Below are 25,006 nucleotides of genomic sequence, written 5' to 3'. Positions count from 1 at the left end.
GCTAGGAGAACAGCCTCGACGAAGTCAACATGCTACTGCACCTGCCAATCCACGATGAGCGTCTAGAGCAGATTCGCATCGAAATAGCGAAAGATGACACACTACAGATGTTGAAACGCGTAATCATCAGTGGATGGCCCAGCGAATGTGACACGCTACCAGAGCAACTCGCACCTTACTATAGCTATAGGGATGAGCTCGCAGTCCAAGACAGCTTAATCTTCAAAGGTGAGCGTGTCATCATACCGCAAAGTGAGCAAAAGCAAATGAAGGAAATAATTCATTCGTCACACTTGGGCGTAGAAGGATGCCTCAGACGCGCACGTGAATGTCTTTTTTGGCCAGGCATAAGCAGCGACATCAAGCAATATATTGCGACATGTGATGTTTGTCAAACATATGAAATGAGTCAGCAGAAAGAATCGCTTATGAGTCATGAGGTACCTGCTCGGCCTTGGGAAAAGATAGGTACCAACCTATTTACATTTGAAGGAAAAGAGAACCTCGTCACCGTTGGTTACAACAATTTCTTTGAGGCAGATCTTCTTTGCAATACGACCAGCGCAGCTGTTATTCGCAAACTGAAGCTTCATTTTGCGTGATATGGTAGCCCAACACAAGTGGTTAGTGATAATGGGCCACAATACACATCAGTGGAGTTTCACAGATTTGCATGAGAATGGGATTTTGAGCACTTGTGTAGCAGTCCCGGAAATAGCAAAGCAAATGGAAAAGCTGAATCAGCAGTTAAAACAGCTAAGCAGATCCTCATAAAGAGCAACAAATTGCGAGCAGATCCCTACCTCACACTTCTAGACCATCACAACACACCTTCGTGAGGGCTCAGTACGAGTCCTGCCCAGTGTCTGGTGAATCGCCGCACACACACACCCTCCTGCCTACAACATCGAGTTTACTGGAACCCAGAGTTGTACGTGAACACGAGCGTATGAAACAACGCGTCCAGCAGCAAGCCGACAATTACAACAAATCAGCCAAAGATCTTACCCCACTCATTGAAGGGGATACCGTGCGCATGCAACCCCTGGTGCAAGGTAAAAAAGGATTGGGAGAAAGCAATTGTGTGTCAGCGTCTTGATGAGCATTCATATGTAGTTCAAACCCCTTCTGAGATCTACCGACGTAATCGCATACATCTACGAAAGACGACTGAGAAACCGCCTGAAAAGCTAATCACACACGAACAGGCAAAATCAGGTCAAACAACTGAGATCAATGACCACAGTGTGCCTACCGCATCAAATGCACACAGCCAAACACTAGCAGAGGCTAATGATACAACACAAACATTGAAACATGCAAATAAGAAACAACAGGACTCGGACAAAACAGTAAAAACTCGTTCTGGCCACACAGTGAAAAGGCCACAATATCTAGAAGACTTTGTCCCACATTGAATAATTGCATTAACAATTGAACAAGTCTGTGACACTACTTGGAATTTTAAGGTTATGTTTATACTCAAAGAAAGACCATGTCCTATTTGAGGTTGTGTAGTTTGTAGTCTGAAGTTGAAGTCTGATTTTAGTATGTTTTATATTTTGTATAGACGCTCATACAAACAGAAATAATGAGTGTATTTGTGACAGGCATAAGAGAAATAAGGCATGATTAATGAATGCTTTGAAAGTTAATTCCACGAAAATATACTGGAAAGCAGACTCCAGAGGAATGAGTTTAATTGTTAATACAATTGTTCCTTTTCTTTGTTTTGATAAAAAGGGAGATGTTACGATATACTTTTTCATGCACTTGTGAGCAGACTATTAAAGTTGGTGCACATGCGCCGTTGTTTTTATCTGAAATATCTATCTCGAAACAGATATCATTTTATTGGCCCTTCTCCCTATTGGAAACCACTGTTTATTTTTATACTTTTTAAATAAGATAGTAGATGAATTAATGTAAGACTGAAGTTGCAGTTTTATCATAATTTGTACTTTTTAACAAACTCATGTATTTTTCACAGTATATGGTGATTTGTCCCCACTCACTGGCAGAAAGTGGTATAGTAGTTAAACTAGTGGTTTATCACCTTTCTCATTTTTCATTGGCCAACTGTTAGCACATTACCCATGTTATATAGTTGTGCAACCAGTGATTGGATAATTTTATCTAAAGAATTTCTCTTGATTAAAAAGGAGATGGATTTTTCAGGGGCTTCATCATTTCTTTTTACCTTTGCCTCCTTTGTGTTCATTTGTCTCAGCTTTGTTTCTCAGCTCTTTACTTAATTTGCTTAGCACTTGTGTGTTTGTATGTATTTTAAAATAAACAATTATAAAAAATTAAGACTGCTCGCTTTTCTTGACTCCTGGAAGAACCCTAAGGATCAGGAAAGATAACAGAGATCTAACAACTCTATTCCCAGATGGCTACATAGAGCTTAGAAAAATAGAGGGCTATGGGTAAAGCCTAGGTAGTTCTAAGGTAGGAACATTTTCAGCACAGCTTTGTGGGTCGAAGGACCTGTATTGTGCTGTAGATTTTCTATGTTTCTATCTCAGATTTGGAACACCCGGACAATGAAGATCATATACCTAGATGCTCTTCACTGACTACAGCCCAGCATCCAACCTCAAAATTCATCATTAAAGTCCAGGTCCTAGGCCTTAACACCTTCCTGTGCAAGTGGACCATCAATTTTCTCACTGGCGAGCCTCTGAGTATCGACTGGCAATGACATCTTCTCCACATTCACCAGATGCATCACAAGACAGTGTACTTAGCTACATAATCATAGGTATAAAGTGAGTAAAGCAGGGAGCTAAGTATACTTCAAATGCCGAATTTAAGCTTGCTGATGACAATTACTGTTGTTGGCCAAATCAAGAGTTGTAATGAATCATCCTAAAGAAAATCTAGTTGAATGGCACCTCAACAACAACCTCTCACTTGATGTCAGCAAAACCAAAGAAGTGATTATCGTCCACAGAAAGAAGAAACCGGAGGTCCCCGAGCCAGTCCCCATTCCTTAATATTAGCATATCAGAGGAGCTACTTTGGTACATGAGAGTACCTCTCCTTTCTGAGAAGTTTATGTAGATTTGGGATGTCACCAAAAACTCTGATCTATTTCTATAGGTGCACTGTGAAGACCTGCATCATGGCCTGGTATGGAAACACCAATGCCCAGAAATGGAAAAGACTACAGAAAATTGCAGATACAGCCCAGTCCATCACAGGCAAAGCCCTCTCCACCGAGTACATTTGCATGGAGCGCAACCACAAGAAAGCAGCATCCAAAGACAGTCACTGTTCAGGCCATGTTCTCTTCTCACTACTACTATTGGGCAGGAGATACAGAAGCCTCAAGTCCCACTCCACCAGGTTCAGGAACAGTTATTACCTTACAATCATCAAGCTCCTGAACTGATATCGATATCTTCACTCACAATTCAGAACTGATGCAATGACTCACTTCCAAGGACTCTTTACAACTTTTGTTCTCTGCATTATTTTGTTTTATCGTTATTTTGTAGTTCGTCTTCTTTTACACAATGGCTGTTTGTCAGTCTTTATATATAGTTTTTCTTAAATTCTATTGTATTTGTTTATTTTTTTCTTGTAAATGCCTGTAAGAAAATGAATCTCAAGGTAATAAACAGAATACAAAAAAACTTAGAAATTAAATTTCCTGCAAATCTTTGAACCTTTAATGCTATTGAATGCCAAGATTAGTGGTAAGACCATCTCTTTTTGGCAAAGGTAAGTGCCTGGCACTTTTGCAGCATGAATATGACTTGCCATTTATTAGCCCTTGCCTAAACACTGTCCTGGTCTGCTCCATGAGCTGACAATTTGAGTGGAATTGAACACTGTCTCATTTCACTGTTTGCTCTGCTCACTCCACCAGGCCATTTGATGCTGCATGATATGGAGCTGCTCTCAGCTGCCTAACACCATTCTTCACAAACTCCTTAAATTCTGCACTTGTCAAGGCCAGCTGTATCACATCATTCTCTGTAATCAGTCATATTCTTCTACCTTTAGGCCCACTGCATTCGGCACTGGGTCGGCCTTGTAAAACTTAAGCTGACAGTTTTCCTTAAACTTGAACTTAGCCGCTGGAACACAGTATTGATCCGAAGTATCAGCTTGGAAAACATGCTGCTGGTTTTGTAATAGAGAATTCAATGTGGGGCTCCTCCCAATATGGTTGATGCAGGACAGCACTGATGGAATCTTTTTAATCCAATTTCTGCATAGTGAGCAAGGCCATCAGCCTCCCCTGACTTTAGACTCTCACTGTTATACCACCATCAGCAATGATTACTGTGTCATCCCATGCCCACACTTTGGAAATCCGATCACCTGGCTGTATTTCTACTCCCAAAATATAGGCAGAGACGAAAAACCACAGCACCCGTGGTGAGGACCAAGAAGCTATGGACAAGGGAAGTGGAGGAGTGCTGTCCTGGACAATATTCAGGGATTCATCTTTGACTGGATGATTGCACCTGAATTATTACTGAATTTATCAAGACCTGTGATGTGTGCGTGCACCTTTGAGAACACACCAAATATATCAAAACCAAAAGCCAGAAATGAACTGGGGATTCGTGGTCTACTGAAGGCTAGATCTGTGGTATTCGAGACTGGTGATCCAGAAATATTCAAGTCAAAGTACGACTTACAATTTAAAGGGCAGAAACCAATTTCGACTGAGTTTAGACGGAATCAAATACACATCAGCTCTGGCAGACTTCGCAGGCTATTAAAAAGCTAAACCTAACATCATGAATGACTGTGATACTTCACTCCCAGATGAGCTCCGTGTCTTTTAAGCATGCTTTGAAAGGGAAAATAAAACTACACCTGAGCGAATCCCTGCAGCATACGGTGACCCTGTGATCGCTGTCTCGGAGGCTGATGTCAGAACATCTTTCAAGAGGATGAACTCTTGCAAGGGATCACCCCTGATGGTGTACCTCATGGGGCTCTGAAAATCTGTGTCAACCAACTGGCACAGTGTTCAAGGACATCTTTAATCTCTCACTGCTGCAGTAGGAGGTTCCCACCTGCTTCAAAAGGGTGACAATCATACCAGTGCCCAAGAAGAGCAGGGTGAGCTGCCCCAATGGCACTTATGTCTACTGTGATGAAATGCTTTGACAGGTTGATCATGGCTAGAATCAACTCCTGACCAGGCAAGGACTTGGATTCACTGCCAAAATAGATCTACAGTGGAATCAATCTCACTGGTTCCCCTTGGATCAATAGCAATACCTATGTTAGGCTGCAGTTTATTGATTACAACTCAGCATTCAGGACAACCACACCCTCAATTCTAATGAACAAGCTCAGATACGTGGGCCTCTATACCTCCCACTGCAACTGGATCTTTGACTTTCTCACCAGGAAGACAGTCTGTGCGAATCGGAAATACTATCTCCTTCTCACTGACAATTAACACTGGTGCACCTCAAGGATGCATGCTTAGGCCACTGTTTTACTCCCTCTAAATCCACAGTTGTGTGGCTAGGTACAGCTCAAATGTCATCCATAAACTTGTCGACAACACAACTATTATTGGAAGAATTTCAGATGGGGATGAGGTGTACAGAGTAAGAAAGCTCAGCTGGTTGAGTGGTTTCACGGCAACAACCTTGCACTCAACATCAGTAAGACCAAAGAATTGATTGTGCACTTCAGGAAGGGAAAGTCCAGGGAAAACAGCAGTCCTTGTCAAGAGATCAGAAGTGGAAAGTGTGAGCAGTTTCAAGTTCCTGGGTGTAAACATCTCTGAGGATCTTTCCTGGACCCAACATATTGATGCAATTACAAAGAAGATATGGCTGTGACTATATTTCATTAGCAGTTTGAATTCGTGTGTCACCAAAGACACTCATCAATTTCTACAGTTGTACCATGAAGAGCATTTTAACTGGTTGCATTGCCATCTGGTATGGAGAGGCCAGGATCAGAAAAAGCTGTGGGAAGTTGTAAACTCTGCCAGTTCCACCATGAGCATAGGCCTCTCCAACATCCAGGATATCTTCAAAACATGATGCCTCAAAAAGGCAGCATCTATCATTAAGGTCTCCCATCACCCAGAACATGCCTTCTTTTCATTGCTACCATCAATGGTACAGGACGGTGCAGGAGCCTGAAGACACACACTCAATGTATCAGGAACAGCTTCTTCCCCTCCATCATCAGATTCCTGGATGGATAATGAACACTACCATAGTATTTTTTTTCTTCTCATCTTACACTACTCATATAATTTAAATTATACATACATTTCGTATTGTAATTTATATATTTTATGTATTTCAATGTACTACTGCCACAAAACAAATATCACAACATATGTCAGTGATATTAAACCTGATTCTAGTTCTGACCACATGCGTGGGTAAATGTAACAGGCCTCCCCCCTCACGTGAACCTTCTGCTGTAAAGACATCATGCATATCCAGGCCGTCTCCAGTGTAGCTGAGGAACACCAAGTTTGGTGGTCGTAATTTTGGAATCTGGCATAAGAATAATTCACTTCAAGGTGATGGCTGACCTGACATTTAGCTCAAACTTTATGGGCTGCATGTCCACTGTGTATATAACCAAGGAGGTTGATTTCAGTAGCTCAATTCATGGGTTTGAAACCAGCCGGTGGTGCAGTGGTATCAGCACCAGACTCTTGAGGTGAATGGTCCCTGGTTTGAATCCGGCCGGCTCCTTGCATGCTTTCCATCAGTGTTGGGTTAAGCATTGAGCTAGCAACTCGGCCTCGTAAAAAACAGACACACACTAAAGAAATGCCACCCGATATGCCACACAGTTTGGAGAGGAACAATAACAACTTCATGAACTTATAAAAACAGTGCCCGTTTCCTTGTTCTGGCCATCTCCTTGTATTAAGTTGATGGTCTGCCATTTTCTAATGGCACACTGCTTAGCGAAGCATACCTTCTCAAAGTGCCCTATCTTCTGACCAACTTGCTACTGGACCATTGGGCATGCCTTTCCCTATACTTATGACACCTCTGTGGAGACTGAGCTGCAGGTTGGTATCCGCTGATGAACATTAACATTTTCAGAAGGGGCCATCTACTCCAGTACTGCTTTAATCAGTGTTGATATGGGTGGCTGAATCTGTGTAAGACCTCTCTTGACTGCCTCCTAGTGGCAAGCTACGGAGCATGCTTTGTCCCAGAACAAATCGTGTTTTTTGGATTGTAGGCTCTCCTGAGTCCTCCCATTTTGGACTCCAACACTGAACATTTGGATAAGCATTGCTTCTTTGAATCTGTTCGGGGGGAAAATCTTTGTATTTGCATTCCTGCACCACTAGGGTTAGTTTTGTGATGAAATCATTTACGTTCTCTTTGGATGCCTGCCACAGCTATGAGAATGTGAAGTGTGTCGTAAAGACCTGTGTCCCCCTAGTGTTGTTCAAAGCCTCAAATGCACCCATCAGTTCAGATTAATTCTGTAGCTGTAGAGCATCGAAATATTTCTGCTTGAGTTTTCAAAGGTGCGTGAGGAGCAGCTTGAGTTTCATTGCTTCCTCCAGCTTTGCTGTAGGGTTAAAATTGGTAGGAGTTTGATGTAGTCCAAACTCCTACCAATTTTAGTTGAAGGTTTTCTTCAACTGCAGCCAGATTCCAGGGTCCAGTTTTGCCACAGCTGCGGCCCAAAGCTGGATCGGGTGCTTGGAGCAGAGTGGTCATTCTTGTTTTGATCCTTGTACCAAATGTTACGCATGCGCAGAACAAGAATTACAATGCAATAGTATGAATAAATATTTTTACTGAGTCATGTTAGTAACAGTACAGGCAGGGCAACTTAAACAGCATGGAGCGACGAACCGGGCCCACTAGGATAAAAACATACACACTCGAAAACTTGTGCCCAAAAGCATGTAGAAGGCGCAATCGGTTCACTGCAAGATCAATTGGCCACAGGTGCACTCGCCACATCCTCACAATCTATCTGATATGATACAGGATGCTACCTTTCATAGCCTTTGCTGTATCCTGTGCTCAGTCATCATCATAGAGTCAATCAAATTGCCTGAAGATTGGCTTCTGATGGCAGGGATCTCAGCAGCACCATTCCCCAGCTTTTCTGGCTGAACAGAGTCAGTAATATAGCCTTTTCTTTAGGCTCACATCCTGAGCCTGCTATCAAAGCTGAGTCTTTTCTTGCAGGTGCCTTCTTCAATTAGTTAATGAACACTGATTCGTGACTGTGTGTTGTAGTACTGTAGATCTCAGATAATTTGTTGGCTATGTGAGTACTTAGCTCAATTTATCTGAATGTAGTCCTGTATTGCTGCCCTAGCAGTTTGTACTTTAAGTATGCTTGGTGCTGTTCCTGGTATGTCCTTCTGAACTCCTCATAAAAAAAAAGTTAATTCCCTGGTTTGATATTAATGTGGAAGAAATACTGGACCATAAGATTACAGGATGTGGTGAGATTCATTACTGCTGATGATCATCAACACTGCCTCATGGATACCCAATTCTGTACTGCAAGATCTGTTTTGTCTACCATATCAAGTACGTTTGTCATGGCCCACAACACTATGAACAGTGCCCTCAGTTTTAAGAGAGCTTTGTCTCCACAAACACTACGGAGTATCCCTTTAACCAATGCAGTCACAGACAAATGTATCTGCCAGAGGAAAAACTGTGAAGATGAATTCGAGGTTTATCATCCCCATGTTGATTTACTCATTGTTTACTGTAAACGAGGGCTGGCAACCGTATCCGCAAGACTCAACCAGTGTAGACAGTGGTGGTGCTGCCAAGCAACTGTTGGTGATGCACACTGAAGTCCCCACCTAGAGTGAATCCTGGGACCTTGTTACTTTCAGTACATTGGCTACGATCATTTGAGCTAAACTGGCTGCCTTTTAGTCCCTTTCACTCTATGCTGAGGTCGTGTTTTATTTAAATATAAGAATAGAAAACAATTAAAATTTCCCCAGGAGCCAAAAAAATTCTTCAAATTTATCAGAATATTTAAGAGAACAAAATTAAACATGTACATCACCCACCTGCCTTTTTGAAACTGTAAATTCCGGTGTATAAGCCGAGAATTTGGCCCATAATTTTGGTCTTAAAATTAAGGGGTCAGCTTATACACAGGGTGCCAACTTTGGAAAAATGAATACACGGAAGACAGGTTGTATTTATTGGCTGTTTTTGAGTCAAATTTGTTCCACTGTCGTCGCATGAATTCTTTGAATGATTTGTTTAAACTCACATCTAGTGGCTGGAGCACGGAGATCAAACCACTGGGGATGACTGCAATGTCCGTATTTTCATCTTTCAATGCTGCTTTTGTCTCACCTGACAAATGCGCTTTGAACACATCCCGGATAAGTAGCGACTTTTCCTTCCCGAAACCTTCAGGATGTCGACGCCACACCTCTCTAACCCACTTCAAGCAACCGGCTTCGTCCATCCAGCAGGGTTCTTGAACGTAAACAACACCCTGCGGGAATTTTCTGAGCAATCTTTCTTTTTTGTCTCAACACAAGATCACGTCTATTCTTAAATCAGGTGCACCAACTTTGTGTAGCTTTGAAATTTTTGCTGACCTCACGGTGTTTCTTAGCCCATTTCAACGTTTGAACTTGAATCATTTCTCTGGTAACAATGTATCCGGACGATTGCTGGTGATTCACCCACTCTAAAACTTTTTCTTCCAGTTCTGGCCACTGGCATGTTTTCCTGCGGTTTGCACATTTCATCTTTGGAATTTCCCTCAACGTTTCCTCTGCCTTTCTCCACTCTCTCACTTGTTTCTCGTTTACACTAAACTTCTTAGCAGCTGCAGAATTATTTGTTCCTTTAGCAAATCAACAACATTCAGCTTGAAGCCAGCATAATATCGCATTCTTTTTAATCTTTTATACATGGCGGTCGCAAACTTAATACTGCATAGACGTACTGATCCCACCACCCCGTGTTATAGTTTAACAAGATTATGATGGGCGCTAAATGGTTCTGCAGGGGTTACATTTCAAAGGATTATTTACCATTGGAGACCTAATCCAAAATTTCCCTCCCTGATTTATTTATTAAGAATTCGCTTATAACGCTCTACATTGTGTATTTCTTAGTGGGTACTGGTTCACAAAATTTCCAGGTTCCGGGTCCAGCACAGCTGAAACCAGCATGTGAGATCTTGTGATCTTTTCTGGTTAAATCAAAAACCTCTACAAAAGGGATCGGCTTATACAAAGGTAACATGAAAAAGTCACTTTTTTAACCTTGAAAATGGGGGGGTCAGTCTGATTCCTTTTTTCAGTCTTAGTTCAAGGATTGAGTCTATTAAAATGAATATACTGCCCAGACTGTTATATCTCTTTCAGACCTTACCAACAGAGATTAATCAAAATCAATTCAGTGAATGGAACAAGATGCTATCAAGGTATATTTGGCGGGGTAAAAGGCCTAGAGTTCGTCTCAAAACTTTGCAATTAGCAAAGGAAAAGGGGGGATGGGGCTTGCCTTCTCTTAGAGATTATTATTTTGCAGCACAGTTGAGAGCTGTGATACGTTGGTGCAACCCATCATATGACACTCAATGGAAAAACATTGAGGAGCGGGTACTTCCCATCCCCATACAAGCAATTTTGGCTGATAACAACCTGCGAAGGTACTTAAATACTATTGATAACTCATGGGTGAAATTGACTCTTAAGATATGGAAAACCACTATAAAAGAATATAATCTAGAGGGAGATATTGCAATTCTTAAATGGTGTGCATATGACTCTGATTTTATACCAAATAAATTGGATGCTAGATTTAAGAACTGGACAGCTAAAGGAATAACAGTTCTTTGCAACATAATGAAAGAAGGAACATTGTTCAGTTTTGAAATGCTTAAAGAGAAACACCTTTTAGAAAGGTGGAGAACTGGAGAGTATGACATCGGTAGCAGAGCGAAGGGCGCTGAGTAGGCTACGGTCAATCATGGAAAACCCTGAACATCCTCTGCATAGCACCATCCAGAGACAGAGAAGCAGCTTCAGCAGCAGGTTGCTATCGATGCAATGCTCCTCAGACAGGATGAAGAGATCATTACTCCCCAATGCCATTCGGCTTTACAATTCAACCGCCAGGGGTAAGATATGTTAAAGTGCCGGGGTTAGGACTGAGCTTAAGTTACCATTTAATGTATTTTAGTAAACTATTTAAGAACTTTTTAAAAGCTATTTATTAATGCTTTTTGAGAGGGTGATTTTAGATGCATATCATATTATACTGAGTTAAGTATTGTATTGTATGTAATTAGTTTTGCTACAATAAGTGTATGGGACATTGGAAAAAATGTTGAATTTCCCCATGGGGATGAATAAAGTATCTATCTATCTATCTAGAAAAACAAGATTTTTATCGGTATTTACAGATGCGACAATATGTTAATGACGCTTAAAAATGTAACCAAGGCAAATACATGCTTGATAGAGCTCTTTAGAAAAGCATATAATTCAGATAACGGTAGTAGAATCATTTCAAGCATGTATAAGGGGTTGTCAAATCTTAAAACACATTCGACTTCATACATTAAAACAAAATGGGAGAAGGAAGGAGGGATAATTATATCTGAGGAAGAATGGACAACAATATGGAGATATCAATGGAAGTGTACCAATTCACAGAAATGGAGGGAGTTTGGATGGAAAAACTTGATAAGATATTTTATTACGCCCTCTCAGAAATCCCATTATGATAGTAACCTCCCTGTTTGCTGGAGAAATTGTGGAAATCAAAATGCAAATCATTATCATATTTTTTGGGACTTCCCTGTTATCAAAAACTATTGGAGGGGGATACACAATGCCCTACGAGACATCTTTAAATGTGAAATACCCTTGGAGAGTAAGGCCATATATTTTGGATATATACCTCAAGAATGGTTGAAAAGAGATAAATATTTAATGAATATACTGTTGGTGGCTGGTAAAAAGACTCTTACTAGGAAATGGTTATCACAGGAGAGCCCAACTTTAAATACATGGATGGAAATTACAATGGACATTTACAAAATGGCGAAGATAACAGCATCTGTTAATCATAAGCTGGAACAATTTGATTCATACTGGGAAAAATGGTTTAACTACATAATGCCTCATAGGCCTGATTTTATTCTCATAAATCAATGAACCTGTTGTAAAAAAAAATCATTCCCTACTTGTACATAGTTCTTTCCTTTTGCTTGTTTTTTTCTTTCCACTCTTTAAGTGTATACCCCAGATAAATACTTTGTGGAGATTTTGCGATATATATGATTATATGATATATATGTATAATGTCTGAAATACATTTTATGGAAATGTTTGTTTGATGAACTTCAATAAAAAAATAAATTACAAAAAAAAGAAAATGGTGGGTCTGCTTATACTCCGGGTTGGCTTATACTCCGGAATATACTGTAAATAGTCCATCTGCCAGGGTTTCAAAAGATGATATTTATATAAAAATAATGGAATTGCAGATAATCAAAATTGGAGGTTCAGTGTGCTGAAGTTTTCGTAACTAATATTTATCCCTCAATCCACTTTGACAGTGTCTGCCACTACCACTTCTATCTATGGGAGCTTGTTAGATGTAAACTAGGAACTAAATTACCTGCATTTCATTTGAGATGCACAAGATTTGAGACCATTTATAATTGTCAAACAGCTAAACAGAAATGCAGACCTTAAATGATTTGCTGGTAAAATGTAAGTGGTTTGGTAAAACAGGTCATAATCAGCAAGGTAGTGCCATGGTAGTGTGTCGTTAGTGCAACGATCTTACAGTTTGGGACATTCCGGAATTCGGAGTTCAATTTTAGCACCTTTATCTGTAAGGAGTCTCTGTATGTCCTCCCTATGGAATATGTGGGCTTTCTTTGAAACCTCTGGTTTTCTCCCACAGTCCAAAGATCTACTGGGTAGATTAATTGGCCATTGTAAATTGTGCCATGACTAAGTCAGGGTTAATCAGGTTTGTTGAGGGTTGTTGGGGTGGCATGGCTCAAGAGCTTGCATGAGCCTACTCCACTCAGTATTGCTACATAAAATCAAATAAAACAAAGAGGAAATACTTGAAAAACTATTTTATTTCCCCAAGTTAAAATTCTACTTTATCACAACTATGAAAATGCATATTTTATGTACGTACCAATCTAAAATATCACAGCCTATTTAATAATTCATCTAGCAACCTTACTGCAATGTATCTGTTTAATCCCCATGATTAATCACTATTTTCACATTCTCTAATGAAAGATCATTTTTAACCATAATCTAACAAAAACATTTAAGGAGTAACTTTATAGAACATTAGTCAGGACACAAGTGGTGTACTGAGTGGTCCAGGTTGCACAGGAAATTTACTAGGATGCCAGGGATAGAGTATTTCAGATTGGATGGATTTGTTTACCTTGAAGCTGGGTGGGAGGAGGGGATGGGTGACTGAGGTATATGAAATTATGAGGGGGGCTTAGACATAGTGATAATTGAGAAACTCTTTGCCATAGTAAAGGAAGTTAGAATATGCTGAAGAGATGCAGAAACATCTTGATAAGCACTTACACTGCCAAGGCAGAGAGGTAGTCTGCTGAAAGCTGGAAAATGGGATTAGTATAGATAGGCGCCCTGTGGTCAGCATAGACATGAAGGGACTCGGCCTGTTTCTGTAAGACCATAGGAATTAAGCCATTCAGCCTATTGAGACTGCTCCACCATTTGATCATGGCTGATTTATTTTCTCTCTCAACAACATTCTCTTGCCTTCTCCTGATAACCTTCAATGCCCTTACTAATCAAGAACCTTATCAATGTCTGCATTAAATGTATCCAATGACTTTACCTTCACAACCATTGGTTTCAATGATTTCCACAGCTTCACCACCACCTGGCCAAAGAATTTCCTCCCAATTTCTGTTCTAAAGGGATATCCCTAGGGTATAGTCTATCTGGTCCTGGTGACATGTCCTTTCAACTTCCCAAACACTTTCTCCTTAGTAATAAGAACTACACTCACTTTAGCCCGACCATCTCAAATTTTTGGCATAGAGCTGGCATCTTCCACATGAAGTAGACTTCACATAAGGGAAACCAGAGGTCCATGAGCCAGGACCATTTGGAGGGTCAGAGGTGGAGAGGGTCAGTAACTTTAAATTTCTGGGTGTTACTATCTCAAGAAGACCTGTCCTGGACCCATTATATAAATAAAATTACAAGGAAAATCCTACAAATGGTAGGAGACGCTCTGTGAACTGTACGGGGCTATTAGCGAACTGCAGAACATACACCCTGATGGACCATTTATTGTTGCCGGTGATTTTAACCACGTGAACCTTAAGTCAGTGCTCCCCAAATTCCATCAGAATGTGGACTTTGCAACGAGGGGGGAGAACGTGTTGGACCCAGTTTATACAAACATCCCCGACGCGTACCAGGCAGAGCCCCACCCCCACCTCGGTTACTCAGACCACATCTCTGTTATGCTAATCCCAGTATAATCCTTGTCAGGTGCTCCAGACCAGTTCAGAAGCAGGTGAAAACCTGGCCAGCAGAAGCCATCTCTGCTCTTCAAGACTGCTTTGAACACACTGACTGGCACATGTTCAGGGAGGCTGCAACCGATGGCAACTCTACCAACTTAGAGGAGTACACAGCATCAGTGACCAGCTACATCAGCAAGTGCATTGATGATGTTACTCTGTCCAAGACCATCACTATATGCGCTAACCAGAATCCATGGATGACTGTGGAGGTGCATGCGCTGCTGAGGACCCGTGACTCCGCCTTCAGAGCAAGTGACAAGGCAGCCCTATCAACAGCAAGGGCCAAACTGTCCCGGGCCATCAGAGGGGCAAAGCGTGCACATGCCCAGCTAATCCACAGTTACTTCCAGGACAGTGGTGACACGCAGCACATGTGGAAGGGCATCCAGGACATCACCAATTGCAGGACAACATCACCTGACTGTGCAGGTGATGCGTCCCTCCCAGATGCGCTGAATAACTTCTACGCCCGTTTTGAGGAGGAAAATGACGTGGTGGCGAGGAAGTCCACTCCTCCTACAAATAAACAGGTGCTGCGTCTCACCGTGGCCAACGTGAGAAGAACCCTGTGCAGGGTCAACTCATGGAAGGCTGCTGGACCAGACAACATTCCTGGTAGAGTGCTCAGAGGATGTGCAGACCAGCTAGCAGATGTTCTCACTGACATCTTCAACATCTCCCTGAGCAACGCCACCATTCCAACGTGCTTCAAGGCCGCCACCATCGTCCCCGTGCCGAAGAAGTCTTCAGTGTCCTGCCTAAATGACTACTGTCCTGTTGCACTTACATCCATCAACATGAAGTGTTTTGAGAGGCTCGTCCTGAGGCATATCAAGACCCTGCTGCCCCCCTTCACTGGACCCCCTGCAGTGCGTACCGTCCCGACCACTCAACAGACGACGCCATTGCCATCACCCTCCACCTGGCCCTAACCCACCTGGACAAAAAGGACACATACGTTCAGATGCTGTTCATAGACTTCAGTTCAGCATTCAACACAATCATCCCTCAGAAACTGATTGGAAAGCTGAGCCTATTGGGCCTGAACACCTCCCTCTGCAACTGGATCCTAGACTTCCTGACTGGGAGACCTCAGTCAGTCCGGATCGGGAGCAGCATCTCCAACACCATCACACTGAGCACGGGGGCTCCCCAGGGCTGCGGTGCTCAGTCCACTGCTGTTCACTCTGCTGAAGCACGACTGTGCTGCAACACACAGCTCGAACCACATCATCAAGTTCGCCGATGACACGACCGTGGTGGGTCTCATCAGCAAGAACGACGAGTAAGCTTACAGAGAGGAGGTGCAGCGGCTAACAGACTGGTACAGAGCCAACAACCTGTCTCTGAATGTGAACAAAACGAAAGAGATGGTTGTTGACTTCAGGAGGGTACGGAGCAACCACTCCCCGCTGAACATCGACGACTCCTCGGTAGAGATCGTTAAGAGCACCAAATTTCTTGGTGTTCACCTAGTGGAGAATCTCACCTGGTCCCTCAACACCAGCTCCGTAGCAAAGAAAGCCCAGCAGCATCTCTACTTTCTGTGAAGGCTGAGGAAAGTCCATCTCCCACCCCCAATCCTCATCACATTCTACAGGGGTTGTATTGAGAGCATCCTGAGCAGCTGCATCACTGCCTGGTTTGGAAATTACACCATCTCGGATCGCAAGACCCTGTAGCGGGTAGTGAGGTCAGCTGAGAAGATCATCGGGGTCTCTCTTCCCCCATCACGGACATTTACACTACACGCTGCATCCGCAAAGGAAACAGCATTATGAAGGACCCCATGCACCCCTCATACAATCTCTTCTCCCTCCTGCCGTCTGGGAAAAGGCTCCGAAGCTAATGGACTGGTGCAGAGCCAACAACCTGTCTCTGAATGTGAACAAAACAAAAGAGATGGTTGTTGACTTCAGGAGGGCACCTGAATACTGGTGTTAACAGTGAGAGAGTTCCTTGTGTCCTTAACTGCCAACTCATAAGCCTCTGCATCCAACAAATCATTCTCAACAGCTTCCACTGTCTCCAAAGGGATCTTGCCATCAAACACATCTTTACCTCCCTCCTACTCTCCACTTTCCACAAGGACTCCCCTGTCCTTTCATCCCTCCCCACTCACCTTCCTCCCGGCAGTTATCCCTGCAAGCAGCCAAAGTGCTACACCTGCCCAATCACCACCATTCAGGGCTCCAAACAGACCTTCCAGGTGAGGCAACAATTCACCTGTGGATCTGTGGGGCCATCTATTGTATCCAGTGCTCCCGATGCAGTGTCCTCTTCATTGGTGAAACCCATCACAAATTGGGGAAATGCTTCATCGATCACCTCTGCTACATCCACAAACAGCGGATCTTCCTGATGGCCAAACTTTTTAATTCTGATTCCCGTTCTGATATGTCAGTCCATGTCCTTCTCTTGTTGCCATGATGAGGTGCAGAAGTAACATCATATATTCCACCTGGGTAGCCTCCAATTTGATGGCATGAATAGTGATTTCTCCTTCTAGTAAAGAAAAATTCTCTCCCCCTCCCCTTTTCTTTTATTTCCCACTTTGGCTCCTTACCTCTTCTCACTTGCCTATCACTTCCCCTGGCGTCCCTGCTCCTTCCCCTTCTCCTATGATCCAATCTCCTCTCCTATCAAATTACTTCATCTCCAGTCCTTTACCTTTACCACCCTCCTGGCTTCACCTATCAGCTACCAGACATCCTTCTTCCCCCTCCCCCCCCACCTTTAATTCAGGCATTTACCCTCCTTCCTTTCTAGTCCTGAAGAAAGATCTCCGCCCGAAACATCAACCGTTGTTCATTTCCATGGATGCCAGCTGACCTGCTGAGTTCCTCAGCATTTTGTGTATGCTGCTTTGGATTCCCAGTATCTGCAGAAATTCTTGTGTATATTATAATCACCGAATTGCCTTTTCCCTAGTTGGCTCAACCACTCAAATATAACACATGCATTCAAAAATAGCAGCATCCATCCTGTATTCACTATCCTTTTCAATTTTGTCCCCATGTTACATGAAATTAAATTCTTATCGCTTTCTGAACTTTGTCTTATACGTTACACTGAAGGACTTCAGTAACTTCTCTTGGGCTCTCCCTTCTCATTTACTTTATCCATACTTTACAGAGCTGTTGAACCCACCCCTCCACTACTCAGTTTAAAGCCCTACCCACAGTCCTAGTTATGCAATTCACCATGACCCTGGTCCCAGCATGGTTTAGGTGGTGCCCGTCCCATCGGAACAGATTCCTCCTTCCCTAATACTGGTACCAATGTCCCATGATTTCAAACCTACTTCGCCCACACCAATCTTTGAGTCACACATTTACCTCTCTGATCTCTGTGCCAACTTGCACATGGCTCAAGTAACAATCCAGAGATTATTACCTTTTTGGTTCTGTGTTGTAATTTTGTTCTAGCTGTTCAAAGTTCCTAGGCAGTTTTGGCAACCACATGAACCATAACAACTGGATCTTGCCCCTCCTACTCCAAAATTCCTCTGCAGGTTAGATGAGATGTCCTGAACCCAGGTACCAGGCAGACAACATAGCCTTCAGGACCCTAGACACTTGCGACAGAGAATTGTGTCTATTCCTGACTATATTCCCCAATTACAACTATATTTCTCTTTTCTTCTCCTCTTGAATGGCCCCTTAAACCATGGTGGCACAGTTCATTTGCTCATCCTTCCAAAAGCCCCCAGTCTCATCCTCAAAAGTGAATAACAATCTCAGCTCAAGGGCTGAGGCTCCTCCAACACTACTTCTTAGATACCCCTACCTGTGTCACTCACATTCACACCCTCTTGCCCTAGGACCGCCATTAGATTAAGTACTTCAAATTTAGTATCCAGGTAATTTTTCCCTTCCCTGAAGCAGCACAGTGAAGTTTAGAATCTGTGCTGTATAAATGACTCAAGAAAAAGCAAACTGCTATTTTAATGATGAATGGTGTAAAATTATCAGATGGTAACTGTTTAATTCCACTGAAGACTGGTATACAGCATATGGAAATGAATACATTAATGACAATTACCTCAGAAAGTTATGCACTTAGCAGTTTCTCTACTATACACGGTTGAAAATTCTACATAACGTGCATACCTGGGCTTGCTGGGAGAGCTGCTCTTGCTCTGGTAAGTTCCCCCCTTCCTCCTTTTCTTCTCCGTTAACTGTAGCATTTATAGGTCCATTGGTACCACTCTTCTGAATGAGAGGCATTCGTTCTAGTAAAGCTGGTCTAAGAGAAACACAAGTATTAAAAATTATACATGCAAAATGTTGCAAGAACTTAGCAAGTCAGGCAATATCTATAGCGGGCCAAAACCCTTGTCAGAGCTGGAAAGGAAGGGAGCAGAAGCCAGTAAAAGGTGGGGGAGGGGAAGGAATACAAGATGGCAGATTATACGTGAGATTAGGTGAGAGGGAAAGACAGTACAGTACACTAAACAGTTCAGCACAGTGCAGTTGATTTGGCCCACAATGTTGTGCTGAGCTGCTAACCTACAGTAAGGTAACTTTGCATAGCCCTCTATTTTTCTTTCATTCATTTGCCTAAGAGCCTCTTAAAAATGTCCCTAATATATTTGACCCTACCATCCCCCTCAAAAGTGTAAACCCCACTGTTTAAAAATCCTCTGACATCTCCCCATTTCGGGCCGAGACCCTTCATCATGGATTCCCAGTTTTGTACTGTGAGATCTGTTTTATCATATCTTGTATGCTTGCAGTGCCCCACAACACAATGAGCAATATCCTCAGTGGGTGGGGTCTAACTGCTGGTAATTACTCCCCCATCCCCCCTTCTTTTTCTGTTGTCCATTCTGTTTCCCCTCTAACCACTTCTCCTCACTTGCACATCACCTTTCTCTGGTTTCTTCCTCCTTTCCTTTCTTCTATGGTCCACTGATTTCTCCTTTAGATTCCTTCAGACCTTTACCTCTTCCACCTATCACCTCCCAGCTTCTCACATCAACCCCCTTCCTCACCCATCCCATTCCTCAGAGTTCAAAGTAAATTTATTATCAAAGTATATATACCATATACAACCTTGAGATTCATTTTCTTGCAGGCACCCACAGAGAAAAAAACAAATACAACAGAATCCACAAAAGAACACACACAACAAAGACTGCCAGATTTCCAATGTGCCAACGAGGACAAAACATGAAAAAAGTAAAAGTAGTAAACAAATCATACAGAAAATATGAGCTGCAGAGTCTCTGAAAGTGAGTCCACAGGCTGCAGAATCAATTCAGAGATGAGGGGGATGAAGCTGGGCCTGGAGCCTGGGCAGGGCAACAACTGCTTCTGAATCTGGCAGTATAGGAACCAAGACTCCTGAACCTCCTGCCTGATGGTAGTAATGAGAAGAGAGGGAGATGGGATGAACTCAGGTGGGGGATCGTGGCTGGCATGGAATAATGATGCTAAACACCAGTTTGTATTTTGCTCCTGGGCCTTGACACTTTAATCTAGCTTTAAGTCCACACCAGCCATTTCTTCCACAGTGCTATACTTGCATTCCTTAAAATCAAGTTCTAATCAGATTCTCCCACAAGATGAAACATCCTCTCCGCATTCACTCATGTTTCAATTATAGCAATACCTACCCTAAACTCAAGCAGATACATGCCTAGACTATGTAATCTTCTGATAAAAGCAAACCACCCATTTCACAAACTGATTCAAATGTTTTCATATCTTCATGAAATAAGACCAATAATGTGCTTGGTACTGTATGCGTGCTCTTGACAATGCTCTTTATAACCAATGTGCAGCTTCTTTACAAATACCACAAATTCTCCTACAATAAACAATAACATTGCTAGCTTTCCACGTTATTTGTACCTGTATGCAAATACAAAAATGCTGGAGGAACTCAGATCTGGCAGCAATGAAAATGAAGCCTTTTCAAACCAAGTGCTAGACCTCCCTCTCCACCTCAAGAATTGTAATCTCTCACCTTTTAGATAAAGTACTTGTCTCTCAAAATAAATAATTCCACTTTTTCCTTACATCTTAATCCATTCTCCAGATCTTTGACTATTCCGTTTATCTGTATAATTTCTTTATAGTCTTAGTTTCTTTTCAGTTTACTCGCATACCACTCTATCATCAGTGAATTTAGCAACTGTATCTTTAGTGCTTTCATCCAAAATTTCACCTGGATCAGTAACTGCAACAATAGTTTTCATTTATTTTTGTTATACTATTATGTGCATAAATTTATCAATGTTATTTGAGATAAATATCAAAAATGTTCACAAATTGCATGTAGTTTTACTATTTGCCCTCCACGATGGTTGGTTTGGTATGTACATCATTCATATAAAACTAGCAATCTAGATGGCACCAGATTCTTCTATATTTTGGTTATGCTGAGTTAACCAGATCTCTCTTTTTTGTCCATATAAAGCTAAGGATAACCCTAGAACTCTTACTACAGCTGCAAAGACTGATGAAAAGACCCAATCAGTACTACTGTCTGATGGCTATGTGGGCTATGTGAATACAACAAAATATGTTAGAAGCTCAATGTCAAAACCCAGCTGAAATTCTCTTAGATGATGTGGCACAAGAAATCCAGTAGAAGGCAGCAGATTCAAAGTAACAACAAAACAAAAAAAAATGGTAAGTGAATTTTCCTTTGAAAAAGCATTGTGTCCATTATTTTATAAATCACTTTTAAACCATCTGGCATAGTAGTAAAAAAAATTACTGTGTTTCCTTAAAAATTGACTCATCATTGTGGATGTTTTTGTGTTCATGTTTTTAGTCCTCAGGGATATTGTGTGACATTCGACTTCACACACAACATGACCATATAACTGCTTGCAAACCTCCATCAACACAACTCAGCAAAAAAGTAACCCAAGAAACCCTCCTAAATCTGGGGCCGGGAGCAAAGTCCATGAAGAACGATGACGATGAATTGCATTCTACCTGTGTGTCATTTCCATAATAAAAATTCTGACCTCACTAACCTCATGTGATCGAACCTCACAAAGAGAACACTGTATTCCACTGCTCGCTGTTGAAGCTCCACATCCAAACTGCTTCCGTAGATAGAAACTGCCTTTCTGATGCGACTGTAAAGGACCAGATGTTGAAGTGAAACATCCTGTGTCAACTAGTAAAAAAAGAAGCAACTTTCCAAAGTAGTAAGTGCTCAAGAAGCATTCATGGATGAGTAATTCCCATTCATCCATCCTATACCACTCCCTCCCTCCCTACCACCACTGTTACCATTTTTTCCCCCATTTTATCTTGCAGGTGCTAACTTTTGGTGCAAAATAGTTCCTCAAACAGGTAATTAGACTTATACCCTAATAAGAGAAACTTGAGGCCAAATAAGGCACAATTTGTATAGAAGCATGAAGAGGTTCATCCTAAATTGCCACATTAGAGCGACACTCACATAGGCACTTATCACAAGCTAACCCAACGCAAGTCAGGTCAAAATCCAGTAAGACATATAGAGTAAATGGTAGAGACCCAAAGAGTGTTAGTGTATAGAGGGACTTTGGAATTCAAGTTAGTAGCTCACTAAAATTGGCAACACAGGTGGGTGCAGTAATGAGGAAGACATATGGCATGCTTCCCTGAAAGGCTAAGGCACTGATTAAGAATTGAGATGTCCCTTTTTCAGTGTACCAGATATTGGCTAGATGGCACTTATTGGGTACCATTCTGGTGATAGTCCAGAAAAGTTGTTGTGGCAAGAGTGGCAGAACAGATTCACTAGGATCTTGCTGGGAATGGAGGACAGGCAGAGAATGGATAGGCTAGGTTTACTCTCGTTAGAAAATTAAGGTAGAGCATTGATACAAGTGGAACTTGGAATGGATTCAGCTGCCCTGTAAGGCAAGTTGTTGTTCCCCGACAGGTCTGAAAATCCTGAAGAGGAGTGGGGCTCCTCCAACAAGTCAACTGGGGTGTCTAGGGGATACTAAAACAATATGGTATGTCCTTTTGACCCTTACCAATTTTAATGATGCATCGTAGAAAGCATCCTTTCTGGATGCATCACACCTAGGTATACAACTACTCTGCTCAGACCACAATAAACTGCAAAGTTCAAAGTAAATTCATTATCAAAGTACATATATGACACCATATACAACCCTGAAATTCATTTTCTTGTGGGCATACTCAATAACTCTATAGAATAATAACCATTAACAGAATCAATGAAAAAACCACACCAACTTGGAGGTTCAACCAGTGTGCAGAAAGAGAAACTGTGCAAATACAAAAGCAATAATAATAAAAAATAAATAAACAATAAATAATTGAGAACATGAGATGAAGAGTCCTTGAAAGTGAGTCCATTGGTTGTGGGAACATTTCATTGATGGGGCAAGTGAAGCTGAGTGAAGTTATCCCTTTGGTTCAGAGACTGATGGTTGAGGGGTAAAACTGTTCCTGAGCCTGGTGGTGAGAGTCCTGAGGCTTCTGTACCTTCTTCCTGATGGCAGCAGTGAGAAGACAGCATGACTTGGGAGTTGGAGTCCCTGATTATGGATGCTGCTTTCCTTGACATTGTTTCATGCAGATATGCTCAATGATATGGGGGGGGGGGGGGGGGGAGGGATGGTGGTGGGCTTTATTCGTGATGACTGGGCTGTATCCACTACTTCTGTAGGATGTTCTGTTCAAGGACATTGGTGTTTCCATACCAGGCTGTGAAAGAGCCTGTTAATATACTCTCCACCACATATTTCTAGAAATTTGCCAAAGCTTTAGATGTCATGCAGAATCTTCAAAAACTCAAAAGGAAGCAGAGGTGATACCGTGCTTTCTTTGTAATTGCACTTAGGTGCTTGAGAGCAGGTCAGGTCTTCCGAAATAGTAACACTGAGGAATTTTTAATGTTACTAACCCTCTCCACCTCTGATCCCTCGATAAGGACTAGCTCATGGACTTCTGGTTTCCTTCTTCTGAAGTCAATAATCAGCTCCCTGGTCTTACTGACATTGAGTAAGTTGTTGTTATGGCAGCACTCAGCCAGATTTTCAATCTCTCTCCTATATGCTGATTTATCACCACCTTTGTTTTGGGCCCATGACAGTGGTGTTATCAACAAACTTGAATACGATATTGGAGCTTTGCTTACCCATACAGTCGTAAGTGAAAAGTGAGTAGAGCAGCCTTGTGGTGCACCTGTGCTAATGGAGATCAGAGAGGAGATATAGTTGCCGATCCTAAATGGAGGATCCAGTTGCACAAGGAGGAATTGAGGCTAAGGTCTAGGAGCTTATTGAATAGTTTTGAGGGGATAATGGTATTGAATACTGATCTGCAGTTGATAAAGAGCATCCTGATGTATGCATCATTGCTGTCCAGATACTCCGTGGTTGAGTGAAGAGCCAATAAGATTGTATCTGCTGTGGACCTGTTGCTCCGATAGGCAAATGGGAACGGATCAAAATTACTTCTCAGGCAGAAGTTGATATGTGACACAGTTGAGAACATTGTGGAAATCAGGCTCTCCTCCATAGCTGTCTACTCCTCTTGCTGCCTTGATAAATCAGCCAACATATTTAAAGTCTCCACCTATGAAGGACATTATCTTTTCCCTCCCCTAAAAGCACCTACCAAATGTCCTGTAGCATGATAAAATGAATTCATGACCTCACAATTTACCTGTAATGATCAGAATACTTCATTCTGCATTCTATTGTTTTCCCATGTTACCTCAATGCACTTTTGTAGTGAAATGATCTGTACACATATGGCAAGCAAAACAAATTCTTAACTGTACTTTGGTACATATGACTATAAAAAACCAATTTACCTTGAAGATGTTTATGTACTTATGAGAAATATGGATAAGATAGATAATGTATTTTTTCCCGGGGCATGAAACTAACTAGAAAGCACAAGTGAGAGGGTGAAATTTTAAAATATACCTTATATAAGTATATATACTAAGGATATGTTTCCAGAGGGTGATGGTTATCTGGACTCAGCTGTCTGTTGTGGTGCTACAGACAGATATAATTCACGTTCAAAAGGCATTTGAAAGGAAACACAGAGGGATATGGGCCTAATGCAGGCAAATGCAGAGGGATTAGTGGCTGGCATTGACGAAGTGAGCTAAAAGGGCCTATTTCTGTGCTGTAAGATTTTATGAATTTAGTTACTTTGTTCCACATGAAGCTTTTTTTTAATAGTCATTTGTAATTTTTACCTCACATCTATGGGAAATCAACAGACTGGACTATACTGTTACCACACTTATTTGAGCTACTCCTCATGAGTCATAATAACCAGTGATCAAGGTTTGATCTGCAGACTTGTGAGACAAAAAAAATCACATAACAAAAGCACATAAAATGAAATAATATATAGAAATATCTTTATAGGATATGGCCAAGAACACCAAACTTAACACTATCTGCCTATGCCAACTGCTGTAAGTACTTGAGATGGTGTTGGTAAGTCACCTT

The 25,006-nt window shown here is 41.8% G+C and overlaps 1 protein-coding gene across 2 annotated transcripts in view; it reads right to left on the bottom strand.

Moving 5' to 3' along the window:
- Positions 1-25,006, bottom strand: part of LOC140735886 (AP-1 complex subunit gamma-1-like) — a 161,602-nt gene that overhangs the window by 33,575 nt on the left and 103,021 nt on the right. For both annotated transcript variants that reach the window (XM_073061459.1, XM_073061460.1), the window contains 2 exons: positions 21,539-21,643; positions 18,657-18,792 (listed from right to left, as the gene is read on the bottom strand). In XM_073061459.1, the coding sequence (XP_072917560.1) occupies positions 18,657-18,792; positions 21,539-21,643 (241 nt within the window). The remainder of the gene's footprint in view (positions 1-18,656; positions 18,793-21,538; positions 21,644-25,006) is intronic.

The sequence above is a fragment of the Hemitrygon akajei genome, chromosome 11 (genome assembly GCF_048418815.1).
Source record: "Hemitrygon akajei chromosome 11, sHemAka1.3, whole genome shotgun sequence".
Lineage (NCBI taxonomy): Eukaryota > Metazoa > Chordata > Chondrichthyes > Myliobatiformes > Dasyatidae > Hemitrygon > Hemitrygon akajei.
The sequence above is the reverse complement of the archived record's forward strand: the minus strand, read 5'-3'. Positions and strand labels throughout refer to the sequence as shown.